General features: G+C 49.6%; 1 protein-coding gene across 1 annotated transcript in view; it reads left to right on the top strand.

Annotated features, from left to right (window-relative positions):
• Nucleotides 1–5,643: 5,643 nt before the first annotated feature.
• Nucleotides 5,644–22,253, top strand: part of FKBP9 (FKBP prolyl isomerase 9) — a 48,059-nt gene continuing 31,449 nt past the window's right edge. The window contains exon 1 of the mRNA XM_066585142.1: nucleotides 5,644–6,045. Within this exon, the coding sequence (XP_066441239.1) occupies nucleotides 5,789–6,045 (257 nt within the window). The 5' untranslated portion in view covers nucleotides 5,644–5,788. The remainder of the gene's footprint in view (nucleotides 6,046–22,253) is intronic.

Below are 22,253 nucleotides of genomic sequence, written 5' to 3' on the forward strand. Positions count from 1 at the left end.
ACTCAATGAGCAGCAAGCTCCTTTCCATGGTGCCTATGGAGGTCATTCAGATCCAGGATCTTAGTTTCCAAATGTGCAACATGCTCACATCTCATACAGCAGTATGGAGCCAGCTGTTCAAGGACCGCATACATGGCACAAGATGTACACCAGACGCCACTGTCAATCATGGAGCTCATTCTAAATGGGGATCTTACAGATAGATTAGATAAAAGATATAGAAGACCTGAGAAAACTCAGACCTCAAAGTTGGATTTCAGAAAGGCAGATTTCAATGAACAATTTAGATATTAGAAAAAAAACTTTCTGACAGTGAGGATGATTAATGAGTGGAATGGGTTGCCACGGGAGGTGGTGAGTTTACCTTCAATGGAAGTATTCAAACAAAGGCTGGACAGACATCTGTCTGGGATGATTTAGTAAATCCTGCACTGAGCAGGGGGTGGACCAGATTACCCTGGAGATCCCTTCCAACTCTACCATTCTATGATTCTATGATAACTCAGAAAGAGGATAGGAAGAATCCAATGGCTGAATGTTCTTAAAAACAGAAATGTCCAAGAAGGTTGGGAAATATTGCAAAGTGAGATTTTCAAAGCACAATCGTTAACAATCCCTAAGAGAAGGAAGAATGGTAAGCATTTAAAGAGACCAGGATGGATGAACACAGAACTTGCACACATTTAACCCTTTGCAATCCAATTTTGGATTCAGGGTTTCCTAGGGGTCTTTCTCTTTCTGACATTATACAATGGCGCTATCTGCTGGCTAGAGCCAGTACTGCGGTATGGGACATGCTGGAGAGGCCCCCAACAACTGAGTGGCCAGTAATCTACAGTTAGAATACCCTGCCGGACGTCTTCTAACGTTGGAGCTGTACAGCCTTCAAATCAGAATGTCTTTAGACGTCAGACAGTGGATTGGAAAGGGTTAAAAACGAAGAAAAATATGTTTATTAAATGGAAAGAGCGGGGAATAGCTAAAGAAGAATATAATGCCGTCTGCAGAAACTGAAGGGCAAGTGTCAGAAAAGCTAAAGCTAATAATGAATTGAGGCTTGCAACAGAGGCCAAAAGCAATAAAAAAGGACTTTGGGGTTATGTTAAAAGCAAAAGAAAAGTCAAAGATGCTATTGGATGTTTACAGGAGGAAAATGTTGAATTGGTTAAAGGGGTTGTCCCGCGATGACAAGTTAAGTTAAACACTTCTGTATGGCCATATACATGCACTTTGTAATATACATCGTGCATTAAATATGTGCCATACAGAAGTTATATACTCACCTTTCCTGCGCTGGCGTCCCCGTCTCCATGGTGCCGTCTAATTTCAGCGTCTAATTGCCCGATTAGACGCGCTTGCGCAGAAGGGTCTTCTCCCTTCTGGTCGGTCCGGGCACGAGCGACGTTCTGGCTCCACCCCCTTCTACGCGTCATCGCGTAGCTCCGCCCCATCACGTGTGCCGATTCCAGCCAATCAGGAGTCTGGAATCGGCAATGGACCGCACAGAGCCCACGGTGCACCATGGGAGAAGACGCGCGGTGCATCGTGGGTGAAGATCCCGGCGGCCATCTTGGAGGAAAAGAAGGAAGAAGTTGCAGAGAGGGGATTTGGGTAAGTAAAATGTTTTTTTTAAATTTCAACACATCCCTTGGGTTTGTCCTGCGCTGAACTGGGGGCCTATGCAAAAAAAACAACAACCCGTTTTGGCGCGGGACAACCCCTTTAAGAATGATGTTGAGAAGACTGAACTTTTAAATTCCTATTTTGTATCTGTTTTCTCTCAGAAAGTAGATGGAACATATATTAGAAATAAATTCTGACTATGAGGGAGATCAATGAGTGGAACAGGTTACCACGGGAGGTGGCAAGTTCTCCTTCAATAGAAGTGTTCAAACAAAGGCTGGAAAAATATCTGTATCTGTCTGGGATGATTTAGTGATCCTGCACTGAGCAGGGGGTCGGGCCCGATGACCCTGGAGGACCCAATGACCCTGGAGGTCCCTTCCAACTCTACCATTCTATGATTCTATATGCAAAAAAATTCAAGTAGATAAGCAGTTACTTATTTAGTTATGTCCCATTTACATGGAACAGCAGTAGTCTAAACGACTGCATGAGCGCTAAGGTCACTGCGAAGGTCATTAGCACTCGTACAGAGTGTTTAGACAGGCCAATTACCGCAGGATCGCAGGCATCTTGCTTAGCACTTAACCTTCTATGTGAAGCGCTGAGCGAGGAGCATTTACACGCAGCGAAAGTCCCGCAATCCAGCGATGTTTTTTATGCTGACTGAAAGTTTGCGATAGCGAGAAGTGAACTAATAGTAAATGAATTATGTTTTGCATGTACACGGGATGATTATTGCCATCTAGATTGTTTGCACAAATTTTGAGCGATAATCATCCTGTGTAAATAGCCCTTCAGGGGGCGTGGCCTGCAGATGACTGGATAGGATGTGTCGGAGCCGAGCTCCTGCTTCACTCACCCTTCCCGCGGCATTAAACCTCCGTCAGACAGCGAAAATCACCCATCAAGAACAGATGGCCAATCAAGAATGAGCTAGCAGCAGGGGCAGTGTTTCCCCATAGTGGAACATGTACCCGCTGTTCACAATGTTCACTTGTTGATATAGCATGATTTGTTAATTATTCTTGATCACCGATGCTTGAAGGATATAAGCAGCGACCCTAGATAGGGCCTCAGCTCATTCACACTGGGAGGTGTGTGTGCGGGGACCGAACCAATTTTGGCTGGTATCCTACAACTCCCCACTTAGGGTGAACTGTCGCACGACTAGTGCGGCCACAAGCGAGTCGCTAATACCTCACCACGAAAGCACCTGCAGCGGCTCAATGCTGCATAAGGCTCCTCCTTACAAACTTTACCTTTTACTTTCTTTTTCACTCCTTTCCTTATACTTTGTTCCCCCTTATGCCGGCCTCAAAGCAACTCACCCGCCTAAGGTTACATAGTGGCTAATATCACGTTTGGCACATACAATGTGAGGGGGATGAACAAACCTGCTAAGAGGGGGCAGATCCTGGACCACTTACACAGGCACAGAATTATGATCGTGCAAGAAACACACTGCCAGGCAACCAAGATCCCCAAATGCAGGAACCGTATCTATGTCACGTTGTACCACAGTCCACACCCCACTAAAAAGGCAGGAGGCACATCAATAGTGATACACAGACAATTACTCACAAATTCATCTCATCAGTAGATACAGAGGGGCGCTATTTTTTCTTAAAAATTCAAATAGGCAACGAAATTGTAACCATTGCTAATGTGTATTTTCTAAATCAAGCGCATATCCATTTCGGGATCCGGATACTGGGGGCTCTGATGGCCTTTGCAGACGACTCCAAAATCATATTAGGAGGAGACTTCAACCTCAGTCTTGAACCAACGCACGACTCCTCTGGGGGCAAGTCCGGGGTTTCACATACAGCACCCTCCACCATATCCAAATGCACATTCAGTGCATTACCGGCTGGTCGCACTGTCGGCCACACCGCACCAATCAAACCTGCTGCTCTCCAGTATTGGTGTATCTTGACGCCACCGGAAGCTAGAGGGTTTGTCAGGGGTTCCATGGGTCAAGACCTGAATGTCCTACGAGCTGCAAAAACCTTTTCGTGCCTGAAGCACCATGGGATGTGACTGAGAAGTGCTCCCTGTGCTGCACGGCAGTTAGGTGCCTGTCCCCCGGTCCTGCTGCTGTTGCCTCCATGGTAGAACGGAGGAACGCTCGCTGTGCTTCACTCCTGTAAGCTGCCTGTCCCCCGGGGGTGCCGGTGTCGGCTCCCTGCTATTCTGCAGCTGCGGCAGGATGGCCTGGCTTACAGTGTACCCCCGCCGCAGTGTGGTCCGTGCAGCCCAGCGTGTTCTAAAACACTCATATCTTAGGAGGGAAGGGGGCCGCCGCTGCTTCACCTCGCTCAGCACTCCCTGAAGTCGACCCCACTCTGTGCTTTAACACAGAGGGGAAGGGAGGAGGGGGTGGCGCAATGGAAGCCGCAGGTGATTACGGGTGAATTCACGGGGCAGAATTCCACAGTGGATTTCCGCACCGTGAGCATAGCCCTATTAGGTTCAATAGAACCTAATAGCTGCGGGGCAATGCCGCGAATTTCCGCCGCGTGATACGGAAAGCCGCCCAGAGGAATTAGACCTAGATGAAACTTTATTGAACATTTTTGACAGTTTTGCCGTCCCTGAAGGGAATTAGAAGATGTGATTGTTTGATTACTAGAATAGCACGCTGCATTAAGGCCCATTTACACAACGATTATCGCTCAAAATTCGCTCATCTTCCCTCTTTTAAGCGATAATCGGTGTGTGCATTTACACGGAGAGATGATCGCTCAAAAGATAGTTTGAGTGAGTTTTGAGCGTTCACTTTACATAAGCTGTTAAGTAGCTAATTAACTATTAAACAGCTTATTAGTGTGAAAATGAAGCTCACGCTGTATACAGAAGACAAGCAGGACCGCTTATCATCTGTATACAGCTGTTCTCTTCTCAGAGTGCTCAGCTGTTATACAGCCCCTCCCCCTGTTTTCTGCTCACATGCTGCAGTAGCTATTGATTGTAGCATATAAGGGGTTAAACTGCCAGATCAGAGGTTTCACCCCTTCTGGCTGTTAGGGCACATGGGTGGATTTTTGCTGCGGGATCCGTGGTGGGCATCTGCCCACGGATTCCACAGCAATGTCCGTCCTTAGCATGCAATGGAAAAGTGATTTTTCATGCACACAAGCGGAAACCAGTTGCGGTTTCGCAGATGGGGGGGGGGGGGGACGACATAAAAAACGCAACATGCTCTGTTTTCAGAGCGTTTTCTGCACGGATGGCGTCTATTGCAGTCAATGGAAGCCATCCGATCCACGCCCCTTACGCAAACATCTTTGCAGAAAGGCCGCAGGATCTGCGTCATCTTCTAGCAACGGCGCGGGGAAATCTGTACTGTGCAGGTGTGCCGGGGCTCATCCAGTGCGCAGAAGAAGAGACAGGTAGGTACCCAGGGGCGCTGGCAGGGGCATGAGGGGGGTAATTTTCCAGGTGGGATTTGTGCGTGCCCATGTGCAGGTGGTCTTAGAGCAGCAGCCAGGCTGTCAGTGGTCAGCCATGTCACCGCTGCCTTAGGAAGGCGGATGTGCCAGTTTAAAGCCCGTTAGTGACCGCCGTAAGAAGGCGATTTGGCCGTCTCCAAGGGGTTAAGAATTCTAACAATTTTTTTGAACTTCTGTCTACTAAACCAGTGGGTGCAGGCTGGCAGACTGGCATGCCAGCGGTGTGGTGGGCAGTGACTGAGGGGCAGGCTGCCACAGCCGGTCCTCCCCTCATATAGAGTTCCTGCCACGTAATACAGGATTCTAACCTCCTGCAGCTCTTCTGTGTGACTTTCCCACACTGCCCCCTCACGTCTTACTGTACACCCCCCTCTGCTCCCTCTCGGTGGTCTCCTCCCATGATGGGTGTATGAGGGGCTTGTACTAGTTCTGGGGAGGCGGGGGTGTCCACGTATACATCTATTAGTAATGGCTGCCACACGCCAGTGTATAACAAAGTGATGGTTCGCAGTGCGAGAGCCCCGCGGTGTGCCGGACATGTAGCGGCGGCCTCCCTGCCGCGACACGCCCGCATACTTGTAGGAAGCTCACGCCTGTCAGCCCGTGTCCCCGCGGGAGGTGCGCTGCTCACACCCCGCTGGTCCCTCCGCCCCCCGCACTCCATCACTAGTGCTCGGCGCTCACCTCCCTCTCTGCCCGCTTACAACCTCATGATGGGAGCTCGGCACAGGAGCAGCCCGGCCGCCGGACGGGGCACGCCGGTCCCTCGCTGGCCAGTCCTCGCCCTGCAGGCCGCCTTTCTAGTCAGCTTCGTGGCTTGTAATGACGCCCCGCCAGTGCCCGGGGAGCAGCTACACATAGACAGGACAACGGTGCCCGAGCTGTGCCCGCGCAGTGTCCGGCCGGGGGACTTCGTGCGCTACCACTACATTGGCACCTTCCCGGATGGCACGAAGTTCGACTCCAGGTAGGTGAGAATCATAAGATGCCCCGAAGTCCCAGAACATGGGCAGTGATGGCAGAGGAGCCGCGGAGGCCATCCAACTACTGTACTTATAACTTACTCATCTGCCCATGCAACTACTTAGCGGTCCATCCAACCCCTCACAACTTACTCATCTGCCCATGCAACTACTTAGCGGTCCATCCAACCCCTCACAACTTACTCATCTGCCCATGCAACTACTTACCGGTCCGTCCAACCCCTCACAACTTACTCATCTGCCCATGCAACTACTTAGCGGTCCATCCAACCCCTCACAACTTACTCATCTGCCCATGCAACTACTTAGCGGTCCATCCAACCCCTCACAACTTACTCATCTGCCCATGCAACTACTTAGCGGTCCATCCAACCCCTCACAACTTACTCATCTGCCCATGCAACTACTTAGCGGTCCATCCAACCCCTCACAACTTACTCATCTGCCCATCCAACTACTTAGCGGTCCATCCAACCCCTCACAACTTACTCATCTGCCCATGCAACTACTTAGCGGTCCATCCAACCCCTCACAACTTACTCATCTGCCCATCCAACTACTTAGCGGTCCATCCAACCCCTCACAACTTACTCATCTGCCCATGCAACTACTTAGCGGTCCATCCAACCCCTCACAACTTACTCATCTGCCCATGCAACTACTTACCGGTCCGTCCAACCCCTCACAACTTACTCATCTGCCCATGCAACTACTTAGCGGTCCATCCAACCCCTCACAACTTACTCATCTGCCCATGCAACTACTTACCGGTCCGTCCAACCCCTCACAACTTACTCATCTGCCCATGCAACTACTTACCGGTCCGTCCAACCCCTCACAACTTACTCATCTGCCCATGCAACTACTTACCGGTCTGTCCAACCCCTCACAACTTACTCATCTGCCCATGCAACTACTTACCGGTCCATCTAACCCTTCACAACTTACTCATGTGCCCATGCAACTACTTACCGGTCCATCCAACCCTTCACAACTTACAAACCTGCCCATGCAACTACTTACCGGTCCATCCAACCCTTCACAACCTTCAAACCTGCCCATGCAACTACTTATGCCGTAACTTACTCTTCAGCCCCAAAAACCACTCGGCGGTACATCCAACAACTTACTGGTCCTTCCATCCAACCCCTCAGAACTTGCCCGTCCGTCCTACAGACCACTTAGCCATCAATCCAACAACTTACCTGTTTGTCCAACCAACCACTCACAACTTACTAGTCTGTCCTAGAGACCACTCAGCCGTCTGACAAACTAGTCTGTCCTAGAGACCACTCAGCCATCTATCCAACTTCTTACAATCTACTTATCCGACCCAGAGACCACTGACCTGTCCATCCAACCCCCCACAACCTACTCATCCCTCCTAGAGACACTCAGCCGTCCGTCCAACAACTTACTCGTTTGTTCATCTAACCCCTCACAACTTACTCGTCTGTCCTACAGACCACTCAGCTGTCTATCCAACCCCTCAGAACGTACTCATCCCTCCTAGAGACCACTCAGCCGCCCATCCAACCCCTCACAACTCACCTGTCCATCCTAGAGACCACTGACCTCTCCATCCAACCCCCCCAACCTACTCATCCCTCCCAGAGACCACTAAGCAGTCCATCCAAGCCCTTACAAATTACTCGTCTGTCCTAGAGATCACTCAGCCGTCCATCCAACCCTTCAGAACTTAGCTGTCCATCCTACAGACCACTCAGCCATCAATCCAACAAATTATCTGTTTGTTACTCTAACCCCTCACAACTTATTCGTCTGTCCTAGAGACCACTTAGCCGTCCATCCAAGCCCTCACAACTTACCTGTCCGTCCTAGAGACAACTGACCTGTCCATCCTACCCCCCCAACCTACTCATCCCTCCTAGAGACCACTCAGTCGTCCGTCCAACCCCTCACAGCTTACCTGTCTGTCCCAGAGACCACTGACCTGTCCATCCAACCGCTCACAACTTGCTCATCCTTCCCAGAGACCACTCAGCCATCCATCCAACCCCTCACAACTTACCTGTCCGTCCTAGAGACCACTGACCTGTCCATCCTACCCCCCCCAACCAACTCATCCCTCCTAGAGACCACTCAGCCGTCCGTCCAATCCCTCACAACTTACGTGTCCGTCCTAGAGACCACTCACCTAGCCATTCAACCCCCCACAACTTACTCATCACTCCTAGAGACCACTCATCCGTCCATCCAACCCCTCTCAACTAACTAGTCCTTACCAGAGACCACTCATCTGTCCATCCAACCCCTTACAACTTACTTAGCCCTCCTAGAGACCACTCAGCAGTCCATCCAATCCCTACTAGATATCACTCAGCCGTTAATCCGACCCCTCACAACTTACTCGTGTCCTAGAGACCACTTAGCCATCCATTCAACCCCTTACAATTTACTTGTCTGTCCTAGAGACCACTCAGCTGTCCATCCAACCCCCCATAACCTACTCATCCCTCCTAGAGACACTTAGCCGTTCGTCCAACAACTTACTCGTTTGTTCATCTAACCCCTCACAACTTACTCATCTGCCCATGCAACTACTTAGCGGTCCATCCAACCCCTCACAACTTACTCATCTGCCCATGCAACTACTTAGCGGTCCATCCAACCCCTCACAACTTACTCATCTGCCCATGCAACTACTTACCGGTCCACCCAACCCCTCACAACTTACTCATCTGCCCATGCAACTACTTACCGGTCCATCCAACCCCTCACAACTTACTCATCTGCCCATGCAACTACTTAGCGGTCCATCCAACCCCTCACAACTTACTCATCTGCCCATCCAACAATTTACCGGTCCATCCAACCCCTCACAACTTACTCACCTGCCCATGCAACTACTTACCGGTCCATCCAACCCCTCACAACTTACTTATCTGCCCATGCAACTACTTAGCGGTCCATCCAACCCCTCACAACTTACTCATCTGCCCATGCAACTACTTAGCAGTCCATCCAACCCCTCACAACTTACTCATCTGCCCATGCAACTACTTAGCGGTCCATCCAACCCCTCACAACTTACTCATCTGCCCATGCAACTACTTAGCGGTCCATCCAACCCCTCACAACTTACTCATCTGCCCATGCAACTACTTAGCGGTCCATCCAACCCCTCACAACTTACTCATCTACCCATGCAACTACTCACCGGTCCTTCCAACCCCTCACAACTTACTCATCTGTCCATGCAACTACTTACAGGTCCGTCCAACCCCTCACAACTTACTCATCTGCCCATGCAACTACTTACAGGTCCGTCCAACCCCTCACAACTTACTCATCTGCTCATGCAACTACTTAGCGGTCCATCCAACCCCTCACAACTTACTCATCTGCCCATGCAACTACTTAGCAGTCCATCCAACCCCTCACAACTTACTCATCTACCCATGCAACTACTTACCGGTCCATCCAACCCCTCACAACTTACTCATCTGCCCATCCAACAACTTACCGGTCCATCCAACCCCTCACAACTTACTCATCTGCCCATGCAACTACTTACAGGTCCGTCCAACCCCTCACAACTTACTCATCTGCCCATGCAACTACTTAGCGGTCCATCCAACCCCTCACAACTTACTCATCTGCCCATGCAACTACTTAGCGGTCCATCCAACCCCTCACAACTTACTCATCTACCCATGCAACTACTCACCGGTCCTTCCAACCCCTCACAACTTACTCATCTGTCCATCCAACTACTTAGCGGTCCATCCAACCCCTCACAACTTACTCATCTGCCCATGCAACTACTTAGCGGTCCATCCAACCCCTCACAACTTACTCATCTGCCCATGCAACTACTTAGCGGTCCATCCAACCCCTCACAACTTACTCATCTGCCCATGCAACTACTTACCGGTCCGTCCAACCCCTTACAACTTACTCATCTGCCCATGCAACTACTCACCGGTCCATCCAACCCCTCAAAACTTACTCATCTGCCCATGAAACTACTTAGCGGTCCATCCAACCCCTCAAAACTTACTCATCTGCCCATGCAACTACTTACCGGTCCGTCCAACCCCTTACAACTTACTCATCTGCCCATGCAACTACTCACCGGTCCATCCAACCCCTCAAAACTTACTCATCTGCCCATGCAACTACTTACCGGTCCATCCAACCCCTCAAAACTTACTCATCTGCCCATGCAACTACTCACCGGTCCATCCAACCCCTCACAACTTACTCATCTGCCCATGCAACTACTTAGCGGTCCATCCAACCCCTCACAACTTACTCATCTGCCCATGCAACTACTTAGCGGTCCATCCAACCCCTCAAAACTTACTCATCTGCCCATGCAACTACTTAGCGGTCCATCCAACCCCTCACAACTTGCTCATCTGCCCATGCAACTACGTAGCGTTCCATCCAACCCCTCACAACTTACTCATCTGCCCATGCAACTACTTAGCGGTCCATCCAACCCCTCACAACTTACTCATCTGCCCATGCAACTACTTAGCGGTCCATCCAACCCCTCACAACTTACTCATCTGCCCATGCAACTACTTAGCGGTCCATCCAACCCCTCACAATGTACTCATCTGCCCATGCAACTACTTAGCGGTCCATCCAACCCCTCACAACTTACTCCTCTGCCCATGCAACTACTTACCGGTCCATCCAACCCTTCACAACTTACAAACCTGCCCATGCAACTACTTACCGGTCCATCCAACCCTTTACAATCTTCAAACCTGCCCATGCAACTACTTATACCGTAACTTACTCTTCAGCCCCAAAAAACACTCGGCGGTACATCCAACAACTTACTGGTCCTTCCATCCAACCCCTCAGAACTTACCCGTCCGTCCTACAGACCACTTAGCCATCAATCCAACAACTTACCTGTTTGTCCGACCAACCACTCACAACTTACTAGTCTGTCCTAGAGACCACTCAGCCGTCTGACCAACTTGTCTGTCCTAGAGACCACTCAGCCGTCTATCCAACTTCTTACAATCTACTTATCCGACCCAGAGACCACTGACCTGTCCATCCAACCCCCCACAACCTACTCATCCCTCCTAGAGACACTCAGCCGTCCGTCCAACAACTTACTCGTTTGTTCATCTAACCCCTCACAACTTACTCGTCAGTCCTACAGACCACTCAGCTGTCCATCCAACCCCTCAGAAGTTACTCATCCCTCCTAGAGACCACTCAGCCACCCATCCAACCCCTCACAACTCACCTGTCCATCCTAGAGACCACTGACCTGTCCATCCAACCCCCCCAACCTACTCATCCCTCCCAGAGACCACTAAGCAGTCCATCCAAGCCCTTACAAATTACTCGTCTGTCCTAGAGATCACTCAGCCGTCCATCCAACCCCTCAGAACTTAGCTGTCCATCCTACAGACCACTCAGCCATCAATCCAACAAATTATCTGTTTGTTACTCTAACCCCTCACAACTTATTCGTCTGTCTTAGAGAACACTCTGCCGTCCATCCAACCCCCACAACTTGCTCATCCCTCCTAGAGACCACTTAGCCGTCCATCCAACCCCTCACAACTTACCTGTCTGTCCTAGAGACCACTGACCTGTCCATCCTACCCCCCCCAACCTACTCATCCCTCCTAGAGACAACTCAGCCGTCCGTCCAACCCCTCACAGCTTACCTGTCTGTCCCAGAGACCACTCAGCCATCCATCCAACCCCTCACAACTTACCTTTCCGTCCTAGAGACTGACCTGTCCATTCTACCCCCCCCCAACCTACTCATCCCTCCTAGAGACCACTCAGCCGTCCGTCCAATCCCTCACAACTTACGTGTCCATCCTAGAGACCACTGACCTGGCCATTCAACCCCCCACAACTTACTCATCGCTCCTAGAGACCACTCATCCGTCCATCCAACCCCTCTCAACTAACTAGTCCTTACCAGAGACCACTCATCTGTCCATCCAACCCCTTACAACTTACTCATCCCTCCTAGAGACCACTCAGCAGTCCATCCAATCCCTACTAGAGACCACTCAGCCGTTAATCCGACCCCTCACAACTTATTCGTGTCCTAGAGACCACTTAGCCATCCATTCAACCCCTTACAATTTACTTGTCTGTCCTAGAGACCACTCAGCTGTCCATCCAACCCCCCACAACCTACTAATCCCTCCTAGAGACACTCAGCCGTTCATCCAACAACTTACTCGTTTGTTCATCTAACCCCTCACAACTTTCTCGTCTGTCCTACATACCACTCAGCTGTCTATCCAACCCCTCAGAACTTACTATCCCTCCTAGAGACCACTCAGCCGCCCATCCAACCCCTCACAACTCACCTGTCCATCCTAGAGACCACTGACCTCTCCATCCAACCCCCCCCAACCTACTCATCCCTCCCAGAGACCACTAAGCAGTCCATCCAAGCCCTTACAAATTACTCGTCTGTCCTAGAGATCACTCAGCTGTCCATCCAACCCCTCAGAACTTAGCTGTCCATCCTACAGACCACTTAGCCATCAATCCAACAAATTATCTTTTTGTTACTCTAACCCCTCACAACTTATTCGTCTGTCCTAGAGACCACTCTGCCGTCCATCCGACCCCCACAACTTGCTCATCCCTCCTAGAAACCACTTAGCCGTCCATCCAACCCCTCATAACTTACCTGTCCGTCCTAGAGACCACTGACCTGTCCATCCTACCCCCCCAACTTACTCATCCCTCCTAGAGACCACTCAGCCGTCCGTCCAACCCCCACAGCTTACCTGTCTGTCCCAGAGATCACTGACCTGTCCATCCAACTGCTCACAACATGCTCATCCTTCCCAGAGACCACTCAGCCATCCATCCAACCCCTCACAACTTACCTGTCCGTCCTAGGGACCACTCACCTGTCCATCCTACTCCCCCCCCCCCCCCAACCTACTCATCCCTCCTAGAGACTACTCAGGCATCCGTCCAATCCCTTACAACTTACGTGTCCGTCCTAGAGACCACTCACCTGGCCATTCAACCCCCCACAACTTACTCATCGCTCCTAGAGACCACTCATCCGTCCATCCAACCCCTCACAACTAACTAGTCCTTACCAGAGACCACTCATCTGTCCATCCAACCCCTTACAATTTACTTATCCCTCCTAGAGACCACTCAGCAGTCCATCCAATCCCTACTAGAGACCACTCAGCTGTTAATCCGACCCCTCACAACTTACTTGTCTGCCCTAGAGACCACTCAGCTGTCCATCCATCCAACCCCTTACAACTTACTTATCCATACTAGGAACCACTCAGCCGTCCATCCAATCCCTCCTATAGACCACTCAGCCATCTATCCAATTCCTGCCAACTTACTTGGCTGTCCTACAGACCACTCAACCATCCATCCAACAACTTATATCTTGCTCTTCAGCCATCAATCCAGCAACTTACTTGTCTGTCCATCCAACCTCTCACATTTTACTCGTCTGTCCCAGGGACCAATCAGCCGTCCATCCAACCTCTCACATTTTACGTGTCCGTCCCAGAGATCACTCAGCCATCCATCCAACCCCTTACAGCTTATCAGTCCCGGAGACCACTCAGCCTCCATCCAACCTCTCACATTTTACTGGTCCGTCCCAGAGATCACTCAGCCTCCATCCAACCCCTCACATTTTACACGTCCGTCCCAGAGACCACTCAGCTGTCCATCCAACCCCTTACAACTTATCGGTCCCAGAGACCACTCCTGAACTGGCACACCCAAACAAGTTTGCAAAGTTGGGAGATCAGAGGGATGCCATCATAGGATTAGCACTGCTGCAGCATGACATGCCCTCTGACCACCAGGGGGTTGTCTGCTCTAGTAAGAAAGGGAATAGGAGCACAGGGCAGGCTAGACAGGTCCTCGTAGTGGAAGACTCAATTGTTAGGGGAACACACAGAGCAATCTGCCACAAAGACCAGGAGCGTTGAATGGTGCGTTGTCTTCCTGGCATTAGAGTTCGACATATCATGGATCGGGTTGATAGGTTACTGGGAGGGGCTGGTGAGGATCCAGCAGTCATGGTACACATTGGCACCAATTACAAAGTTAGAGGTAGATGGAAGGTCCTTAAAAGTAATTTCAGGGAACGAGCATGTAAGCTTAGGGCAAGGACCTCTGAAGTAGTACTTTCGCTTTTCCCAGAAAGTAAGACCTACCCCTAAAATAAACCAATAAGCCCTACCCTGATTTTTTTTTGAAATGGAAGGGGGATGGGGGTGGGAAGAAAGTGGCTTGAAACATAAACCCTACCCCAAAAATAAGCCCTAGCTACACTACGTTAAAAAAAAACACCTAGCAGGCGCCGTCCGGGTCCTTCCTGCTGTTCCCAGGGTTCCGGCAGGCTTGCAGTTCTCAGCGCTTACAGAACATTGCTTGCTGGTAACTTGGTTCAATGAATGGCTGTGATTGCTTCATCGAGCGCTAGCTCTGATTGGCTAAGCCACAGCGCTCGAGAACCAATCAGAGCAATCGGTTGCTGGAGGCAGGTTTACAAACCCCGTCACCAGCAAGCAATGTTCTGTCGTTGCTGAGAACTGCAAGCAAGCCTGCCGGAGAGCAGCAGGAGGGACCCGGATGGCACCTGCTAGGTAAGTATGAGACATTCCCCGAAAGTAAGGCTCTGTGCCTCTTTTGGGGCAAAAATTAATGTAAGACGGTATTATTTTCATGGGAACGCGGTACCTGGAGATTAGGGAAGTAAACAAGTTGTCCCAGAGTTGGTGTAGGAAGGAGGGGCTTGGGTTCCCGGAGAACTGGGCTGACTTTGCTCTACAGGCTGTACCTTAGGGATGGGCTGTACCAATAAGGGGATTAATGTTAGAAGTCTGACCAATTAAGCTGATGAACTGGAAGTAATAATGTCTGAGGAAAGCTGCGACATAGTAGGAATATCAGAGACCTGGCTGGATGAAAGCTGTGAATGGGCGGTGAACCTACAGGGTTAAGGTCCATTTACACGGGTCGATTATCGTTCAGAATTGTTAAAATTCCAGTGTTCCTGCGGGAATTTGAACAATAGTCGTGGACCAGAGCTCTTCAGTTTCTGCATGCACTTCTGAACAACTGTCTATTTAAAGTGAATGGCGGTGGATGGGGAAGAGAACGCTCCCCGGCCGCCCCGTCTCCATGTTGGCAGAGCTTTCAGCGATGCTAATGATACTCTCTCCACAGGAACGAGCATCACTGGGGCACGCTGTTGGGCATCGTAAGCTCGTCCCATCTAAATGGGGCATTGATGTCTGTTCAAAAGGCATCGTAGAAAACGGAAATGGGGAGGAGTTGGTCTTTATGTAAAATTTTAAGTTTAAAGCCCACACTACGGGAAGATATATGGGAGGGAGATGAACATGTGGAGTCTCTATGGGTGGAAATACATGGAGGGAAAACAGCAATAAAATAGTTTTTCCATGTCAGTTTTGCCCAGTGAAAGGACTTGGGAATTTTAGTCAACTGTAAACTTAACTGGAGCAACCAGTGTCAGGCAGCTGCTGCCAAGGCAAACAGGATCATGGGGTGCATTTGAAGAGGTCTAGGGGCGCATGACGAGAACATTGTTGTTCCTCTTTACAAGTCACTGGTCAGACCACACATGGAATATTGTGGACAGTTTTGGGCACTGGAACTCAAGAAGGGCATATCAGAGCTTGAGTGGGTACAAAGGTGGGCAACTAAAGTAATAAATGTAATGGGCGGACTACAATACCCAGAGAGGTCATCAAAATTGGGGTTATTTAGTTTAGAAAAGAGCCGACTGAGGGCGCTCTAATAACTATATATAGATATATCAGGGGACAATACAGAGATCTCTCCAATCATTTATTTTTAACTAGGACTGTAACAAGGGGGCGCTCTAATAACTATGTATAATATATCAGGGGTCAGTACAGAGATCTCTCCCATGATCTATTTATACCCAGGACTATAACAAGGGGGCGCTCTAATAAGTATGCATAGATATATCGGGGGTCAGTACAGAGATCTCTCCCATCATCTATTTATACCCAGGACTATAACAAGGGGGCGCTCTAATAAGTATGCATAGATATATCGGGGGTCAGTACAGAGATCTCTCCCATCATCTATTTATACCCAGGACTGTGCCTGTTCAGCGGTCATTGTGAATTGTGTACAGGCAATGATGGAAACAGCGAAATGGAAACATTGCTCACAAGAACGCTTCTGCCCGTTTAGCGATCAGAGGGCATTTCAGCACCTGGACCCACACCCATCAAAACTTCTGATGAGTCACTATGACATGTCAAAAGTTTTAGTAAACTTTAGTTAGCCTTTAATAGTTATGGAAATTTATAGAATTCTTGTTTTTCACACATTATCACCAGTACCCTGTTGTACTACCTCTAGCATGGATGGAAAATGTGATATGGGTGGGCATGGAGGCTATAGTACCCTGTTGTACCACCTCTAGCTTGGATACAAGATGTGATACAGGGGGCATGGAGGCTCTAGTACCCTGTTGTACCACCTCTAGCTTGGATACAAGATGTGATACGGGCAGGCATGGAGGCTCTAGTACCCTGTTGTACCGCCTCTAGCTTGGATACAAGATGTGATACGGGCAGGCATGGAGGCTCTAGTACCCTGTTGTACCACCTCTAGCTTGGATACAAGATGTGATACGGGCAGGCATGGAGGCTCTAGTACCCTGTTGTACCGCCTCTAGCTTGGATACAAGATGTGATACGGGCAGGCATGGAGGCTCTAGTACCCTGTTGTACCACCTCTAGCTTGGATACAAGATGTGATACAGGCAGGCATGGAGGCTCTAGTACCCTGTTGTACCCCATCTAGCTTGGATACGGGATGTGATACGGGTGGCCACGGAGGCACACAGGTTCTGTATGGCTCCACATTTGCTGTATCGTAGGCTGTGGAAGCTGGCATCGCAGGTGAGCCGTGGGTTTCTGCCGCGGCTATACAAATATTTGGCCTTGGACGCACACACAAGTTTAGGCCTTTTCAATGTGCAAATCTGCACTTGGAGTTCTACACGGAAACAAGGTTTCTACTGTTGGAACGCTCTGCTGTTATAAATGTGTCCTAATCCAGACTATAAGAGCTGACGCTTCAGATTAGCAGCAGCTTGTTCTCTCTGTTCCCAATTAGGGGCGCGCTGAAACCTGACTCTCACGCATCGTCCACGTCCCCACGTCTGCCGGGAGCTTCGGATAGACAGCCTCTTGTGAGAGAATGGCTTTCGCAGAGTCGGCCTTGGAAGATCAATAAGACCTCGGTGCCCAAAATGTTTTATAGGCCGCTCGTTAACACGTAGTTAGGAGCGCTCACAGGCGGCTGGTTCTTCAGGTCATACAGCAGCTTCAGACATTGTAGATCCAGAATGCAGGAACCCCCCCCACTGTGATGATAGTCCTCAGGGCATTATGAGGACCAAGAACATGTCTGCCAAGAGACAAGGAGATTTGTCAATACCAGCCATCTAACAACTGGCACAAATACATTGGCATCTCTCACCCTGAATGTCCTCAGCAACTTTATCCAAAGCAAATAGAATAGAATGGGAAACTTTTTGAAAGGTCCTTCTTAAAGGGGTTGTCCACGATAGTGTCGATTTTTTTTATTTTTCTCTCTATTGATGATGTATCCTCAGGATTGGTCATCAATCGCTGGGGGTCGACTGCTTGGGATCCCCACCAATCAGCTGATTCTCAGGACTACTGTTGGTATGGACAGCGCACAAAGCAGACTGCGCTGACCGTAGCACAGTGGCCAGCTGGTATTGCGGGCATCGGTCCCATTGTCATTGCGTACTTGCTGTGTGCCGCATGCATGCTTCTTGCTTGCGTCACGCCGCAAATTATGTCTGTCTGATCCCATCCTCAGAGTGACAGTAACCACCAAGAGTGTTGTGTTTTAAAGAAAGAGGAATAAATATTTTTGTTTGGATCAGAACAAAGTAACTTATACAGTGTTTCCCCCAAAATAAGACAGTCTTAAATTAATTTTTGCCTCAAAAGAGGCACAGTGTCTTATTTTCAGGGAGTGTCTTATATTTACCCAGCCACCGGTGTCCCTCGCGCTGGTCCACGCGCTGCTGCAGTCCTCAGCACTGACAGGATTCTCTTCTGGTGACGGGGCTTGAATACCCGGCCTCCGGTAAGTGCTGTGATTGGTTCATCGAGCGCCGTCTCTGATTCGCTGGCGCTCGATCTAATCACAGCACTTACCCGAGGCGGGGTATTCAAGCCCCGTCACCAAAAGAGAATCTTGTCAGCGCTGAGGGCTGCAGCCTGCCACAGCGCCGTAGACCAGCGCGAGGGATACAGACGCTGGCGGCTATGTGAGTATTGCTTTTTTTTTTCTTTTTAGGGCTAGGGCTGATTTTGGGGGAAAATGGTAGTACGTTACGATTTAATATACATGTATTATCTAATATTTATGTAATTTTTTTTTTAGTACAGCAGAAAACTGCTATGTGTAAATGCTTATTTACCCATTAAAAGGGGTTTTTCAGGAATAAAACTACTGGTGACCTATCCTCAGGATGGGTCACCAATAGCAGTTGGGGACCCCTGCCGATTAGTTGATTACATGTTGTTATGGACTGCCGAAACTGTCAAAATGACGTCTGTAGCTCTGTGGCCTGGTTTGGTATTTCAGCTCTCTCCCATTCACTTCAATAAAAGAGAGCTGTAGTACCAAGCCGGGCCACTCCAGTATGGACGGCACTTGAGAGTTCCATAGCAGCATGTAGTCAGCTGATCATCAGGTCTACACAAACCGTGGACCCCCTCTGATCTGCTATTGGTAATTATCCTGAGGATGGCTAACCAATAGTTTTGATCCTGGAAAACTCTATTTAAAGTAAAAAAGTATTTACAGCAAATGCATTGTAACCGAAATATGTGAGTTAGGCGATACCCCCATTTAAAACTGTGTCCTTCCTATCCCTTCCAGCAGTTACTAGTGTACCCTCCTCCAACCAGAGGAGGCAGTATTTCATACTTCTGCCTTCTAAGGGCTCCTGTCCACGGGCAAATTTTCACTGCGTTCCCCGCGGCGATGCGGGTGGAACGGAGTGAACGCTTTCTGTAGCGTTGCTATGGAAAGCGCAGCCCCACTGTCCATGAGTGGACAGTCATTGCGATTCTCCGCTCGCGGACAGCAATTGGCAGCATGCTGCGAATTGCTGCGATTCTCTGCTATAAGCTTATCTGTCGAATAGGCTCACCGCGGAGATCCGTCAGCTGGCTCCTCCTCCTGGGCGGTGGCTCCCACGGCGGAGATCTGCTGCGGGCTATCGCAACGCTCGTGGACAGGCAGCCTTACAGTAACAATATGTCCTCCTCCCCAGCTTCCTTCCATAATGACAGCAGAGCCGCTCGTCACTCCAGCAAAGCTTCCTGTTCCTTTACACATCATTGTAAGCCCCTCACCCAGTGGCCACAGTATGGCCAATCCACTTATCCTCCAGTAGTCACAGCAAAAAACACCCCCCCCCAACCTCACAAATCCATCCTCATATGTTCCTCTGGGACTGTCCTCCTTCTTAGGTCCTTCCCTACAGGAGTTACATGAGGCCATTGCACAAACCTTTCTCCACGAGCCGTCTACTTCACAAGAGAAGAACTTCCAGCAGAAGCGATCGCTAACAGATCCTTGTTGAGAATGATGAGAAGCTTCCTTGATGCCACTGACCTCTATATTAACAGTAGATCTGACCGTGATTGTTCTCAGCAAGAGTAACCAAGTGATCTTGTAGGTATGAGACCTTTTAATGGCCAACAAAAATACTTGATGTTATAGCGAGCTTTAAGATCTTCTATGGACCCTTCATCAGGCATAATATTCCTCTTTCTATTAAGCCTGAGGAAGAACCTTGAGTAAGTTGGAAAGCTCGCTATAACATCATGTATTTTTGTTAGCCATTAAAAGGTCTCATATCTACAAGATGACTTGGTTTCTCTCGCTGGGAACAATCACATTTTGCTCTCCTGGCTAACACCGTACCAAACCTTTTTCTTCTTACCTAGTAGATGGCAGAACACACCAATTCTACACATCTAATTTACAATCTCCTTGTATTCTACTACTGGTAAGTTGTGAGATCTGGTTGTGCCTCCTCCGATCAGGCCCTTCAGCTGCTTGGTGTTCCATTCTGTCCTGGAGATCGGCAGCAGATGTGTGGAGACTGTCTCTCCAGCTCGGCCTCCGACACATAGAAGAGCTTCACATGCAATAAATAGGGTTCTTTTAACCAGGACTGTGGAGTTGGTAAGAGAGACCTCCGACTCCTCAGTGTACCCAGACTCCTTCATATGTGACTTGGTGATACGTCTGCCGTATTATAATGGTAACATCCGGCTCTTCATCACCATTCTGATAAAATCATCCAGCTATTCAGATAGAACATAGGAGTCTATGGGAGCTCGCGGGACTGAAAATAAATTTTTGGCCGCTGCCTGGACTTTACAGGCGGGCGCCAGACAAGTTCCCTTTAAGAGCTTCTTCTGGACACTCAGACACAGATCAGCTATATACACTATTTACAGCGGTTGCATGCTGGAATACAGAGATTCCTTCCCACGGCCATCTCACAAGGCGCTGCATTATCCGGACTGCTTCCGGCACCCGGTAAGAAACAAGCAGATGTCATCGCCAACTCTTGGCATCCCATACACCATTAGGGCTCAGTCAGACGGGCGTTTTTTCGCGCGATTTGCGGATCGCATGACGGATGCGCATCCGCAAATCGCGTGACCGGTGCGCGCAAGTCGCCCGCAAATCGCCCGAAAATCTGCTCCTAGCCGCGTTTCATTAGAAATGGGCCGGAGCTGTCCAGCGCAGTGCATTCAATGGAGACGGCAATAGAGCCGTCTCCATTGAAAGCAATGCGCTGCGGGCGAGCCCGAGATGAATTGTCGGGAAGGGCTTAAATATATAAGCCCTTACCTGCAATTCATCCTAAAATGTGTTAAAATAAAAAACAATTGTATACTCACCTTCTGCCGGCAGCCGAAGCTCCGCGCGGCCGTCCTGCAGTGGGTGTGAAGGGGGTGTAAGTCAGACCTGCCCCCTGATTGGCTCAGTGCTGAGCCAATCAGAGGCATGCCTCACTCACACCCATTCATGAATTCATGAATGGATGTGAGTCAGACCTGCCCCTGATTGGCTCAGCCCTGAGAGGCAGCAGTCACTCACCCATTCATGAATTCATGAATGGGTGTGTGAGTGTTTTCAGCCTCTGATTGGTCAGGGCTGTGACCAATCAGAGGCAGATCATTCAGCAGGCGGGGATTTTAAAGCCCCACCGGCTGAATAGTGCCGAGAAGCAGTTCAGGAGAACTGACAGCGGCCGCAGCTGGACTCCGGCTGCAGCGGAAAGGTGAGTATACAATTTTTTTTTTATTTTAACACATTTTAGGATGAATTGCAGGGAAGGGCTTATATATTTAACCCCTTCCCGACAATTCACCCCGCGCACGCCGGCAGCCCATTGCTTTCAATGGAGCGGCTGTATTGCCGCTCCATTGAATTCAATGGGCAAACATCGTTCTTCTCTGCCACAGCTGTTACAGCTGTGGCAGAGAAGAATGATTTGTCTTCTATATGTTCTCAATGGGGTCGGCGCTGCTGCCGCCGGCCCCATTGAGCGCATATAGAGAAGAGAACAGGAATCGCAGATCGCAGATAGGTGTGATCTGCGATTTTTTTGTTCCATAATTTATCGGACGAGCGCATAAAAAGCGCTCATGTGTCCGATACCATTGCAAAGCAATGGCTTTAAAAAATCGCCGGACGCATGCGCAAATCGCGGCTAAAAACGCCCGTCTGACTAAGCCCTTATCTTGTTAAAGTACACAGCGAGCATCTAGTGCGCTGCGAGACACACAAAACTCACGCAAATATGAACTCCATTCTTTTGAATGCATCCGTTCACATAAGCCATTCTTTTTCCCTCACAGCAATACTACAAGTTTAGGAAGGAGCAGGAGGCTTGGGACTCCCATTCTAGTGATCGGAGAGGGGCCCAACAGTGGAGCCCTCAGCCATCAACTGGGTTCCCACCTCAGACATACCTGGCATATCCACAGACTATGCAATACGTGTCTGACAGATGCAGAACATATCCTGAGAACTGCACCTTCCCCCACATCCTAGCTCACCTCCTCCCATTCCCTACTGCCTGAGG

The sequence above is a fragment of the Eleutherodactylus coqui genome, chromosome 12 (genome assembly GCF_035609145.1).
Source record: "Eleutherodactylus coqui strain aEleCoq1 chromosome 12, aEleCoq1.hap1, whole genome shotgun sequence".
NCBI lineage: Eukaryota > Metazoa > Chordata > Amphibia > Anura > Eleutherodactylidae > Eleutherodactylus > Eleutherodactylus coqui.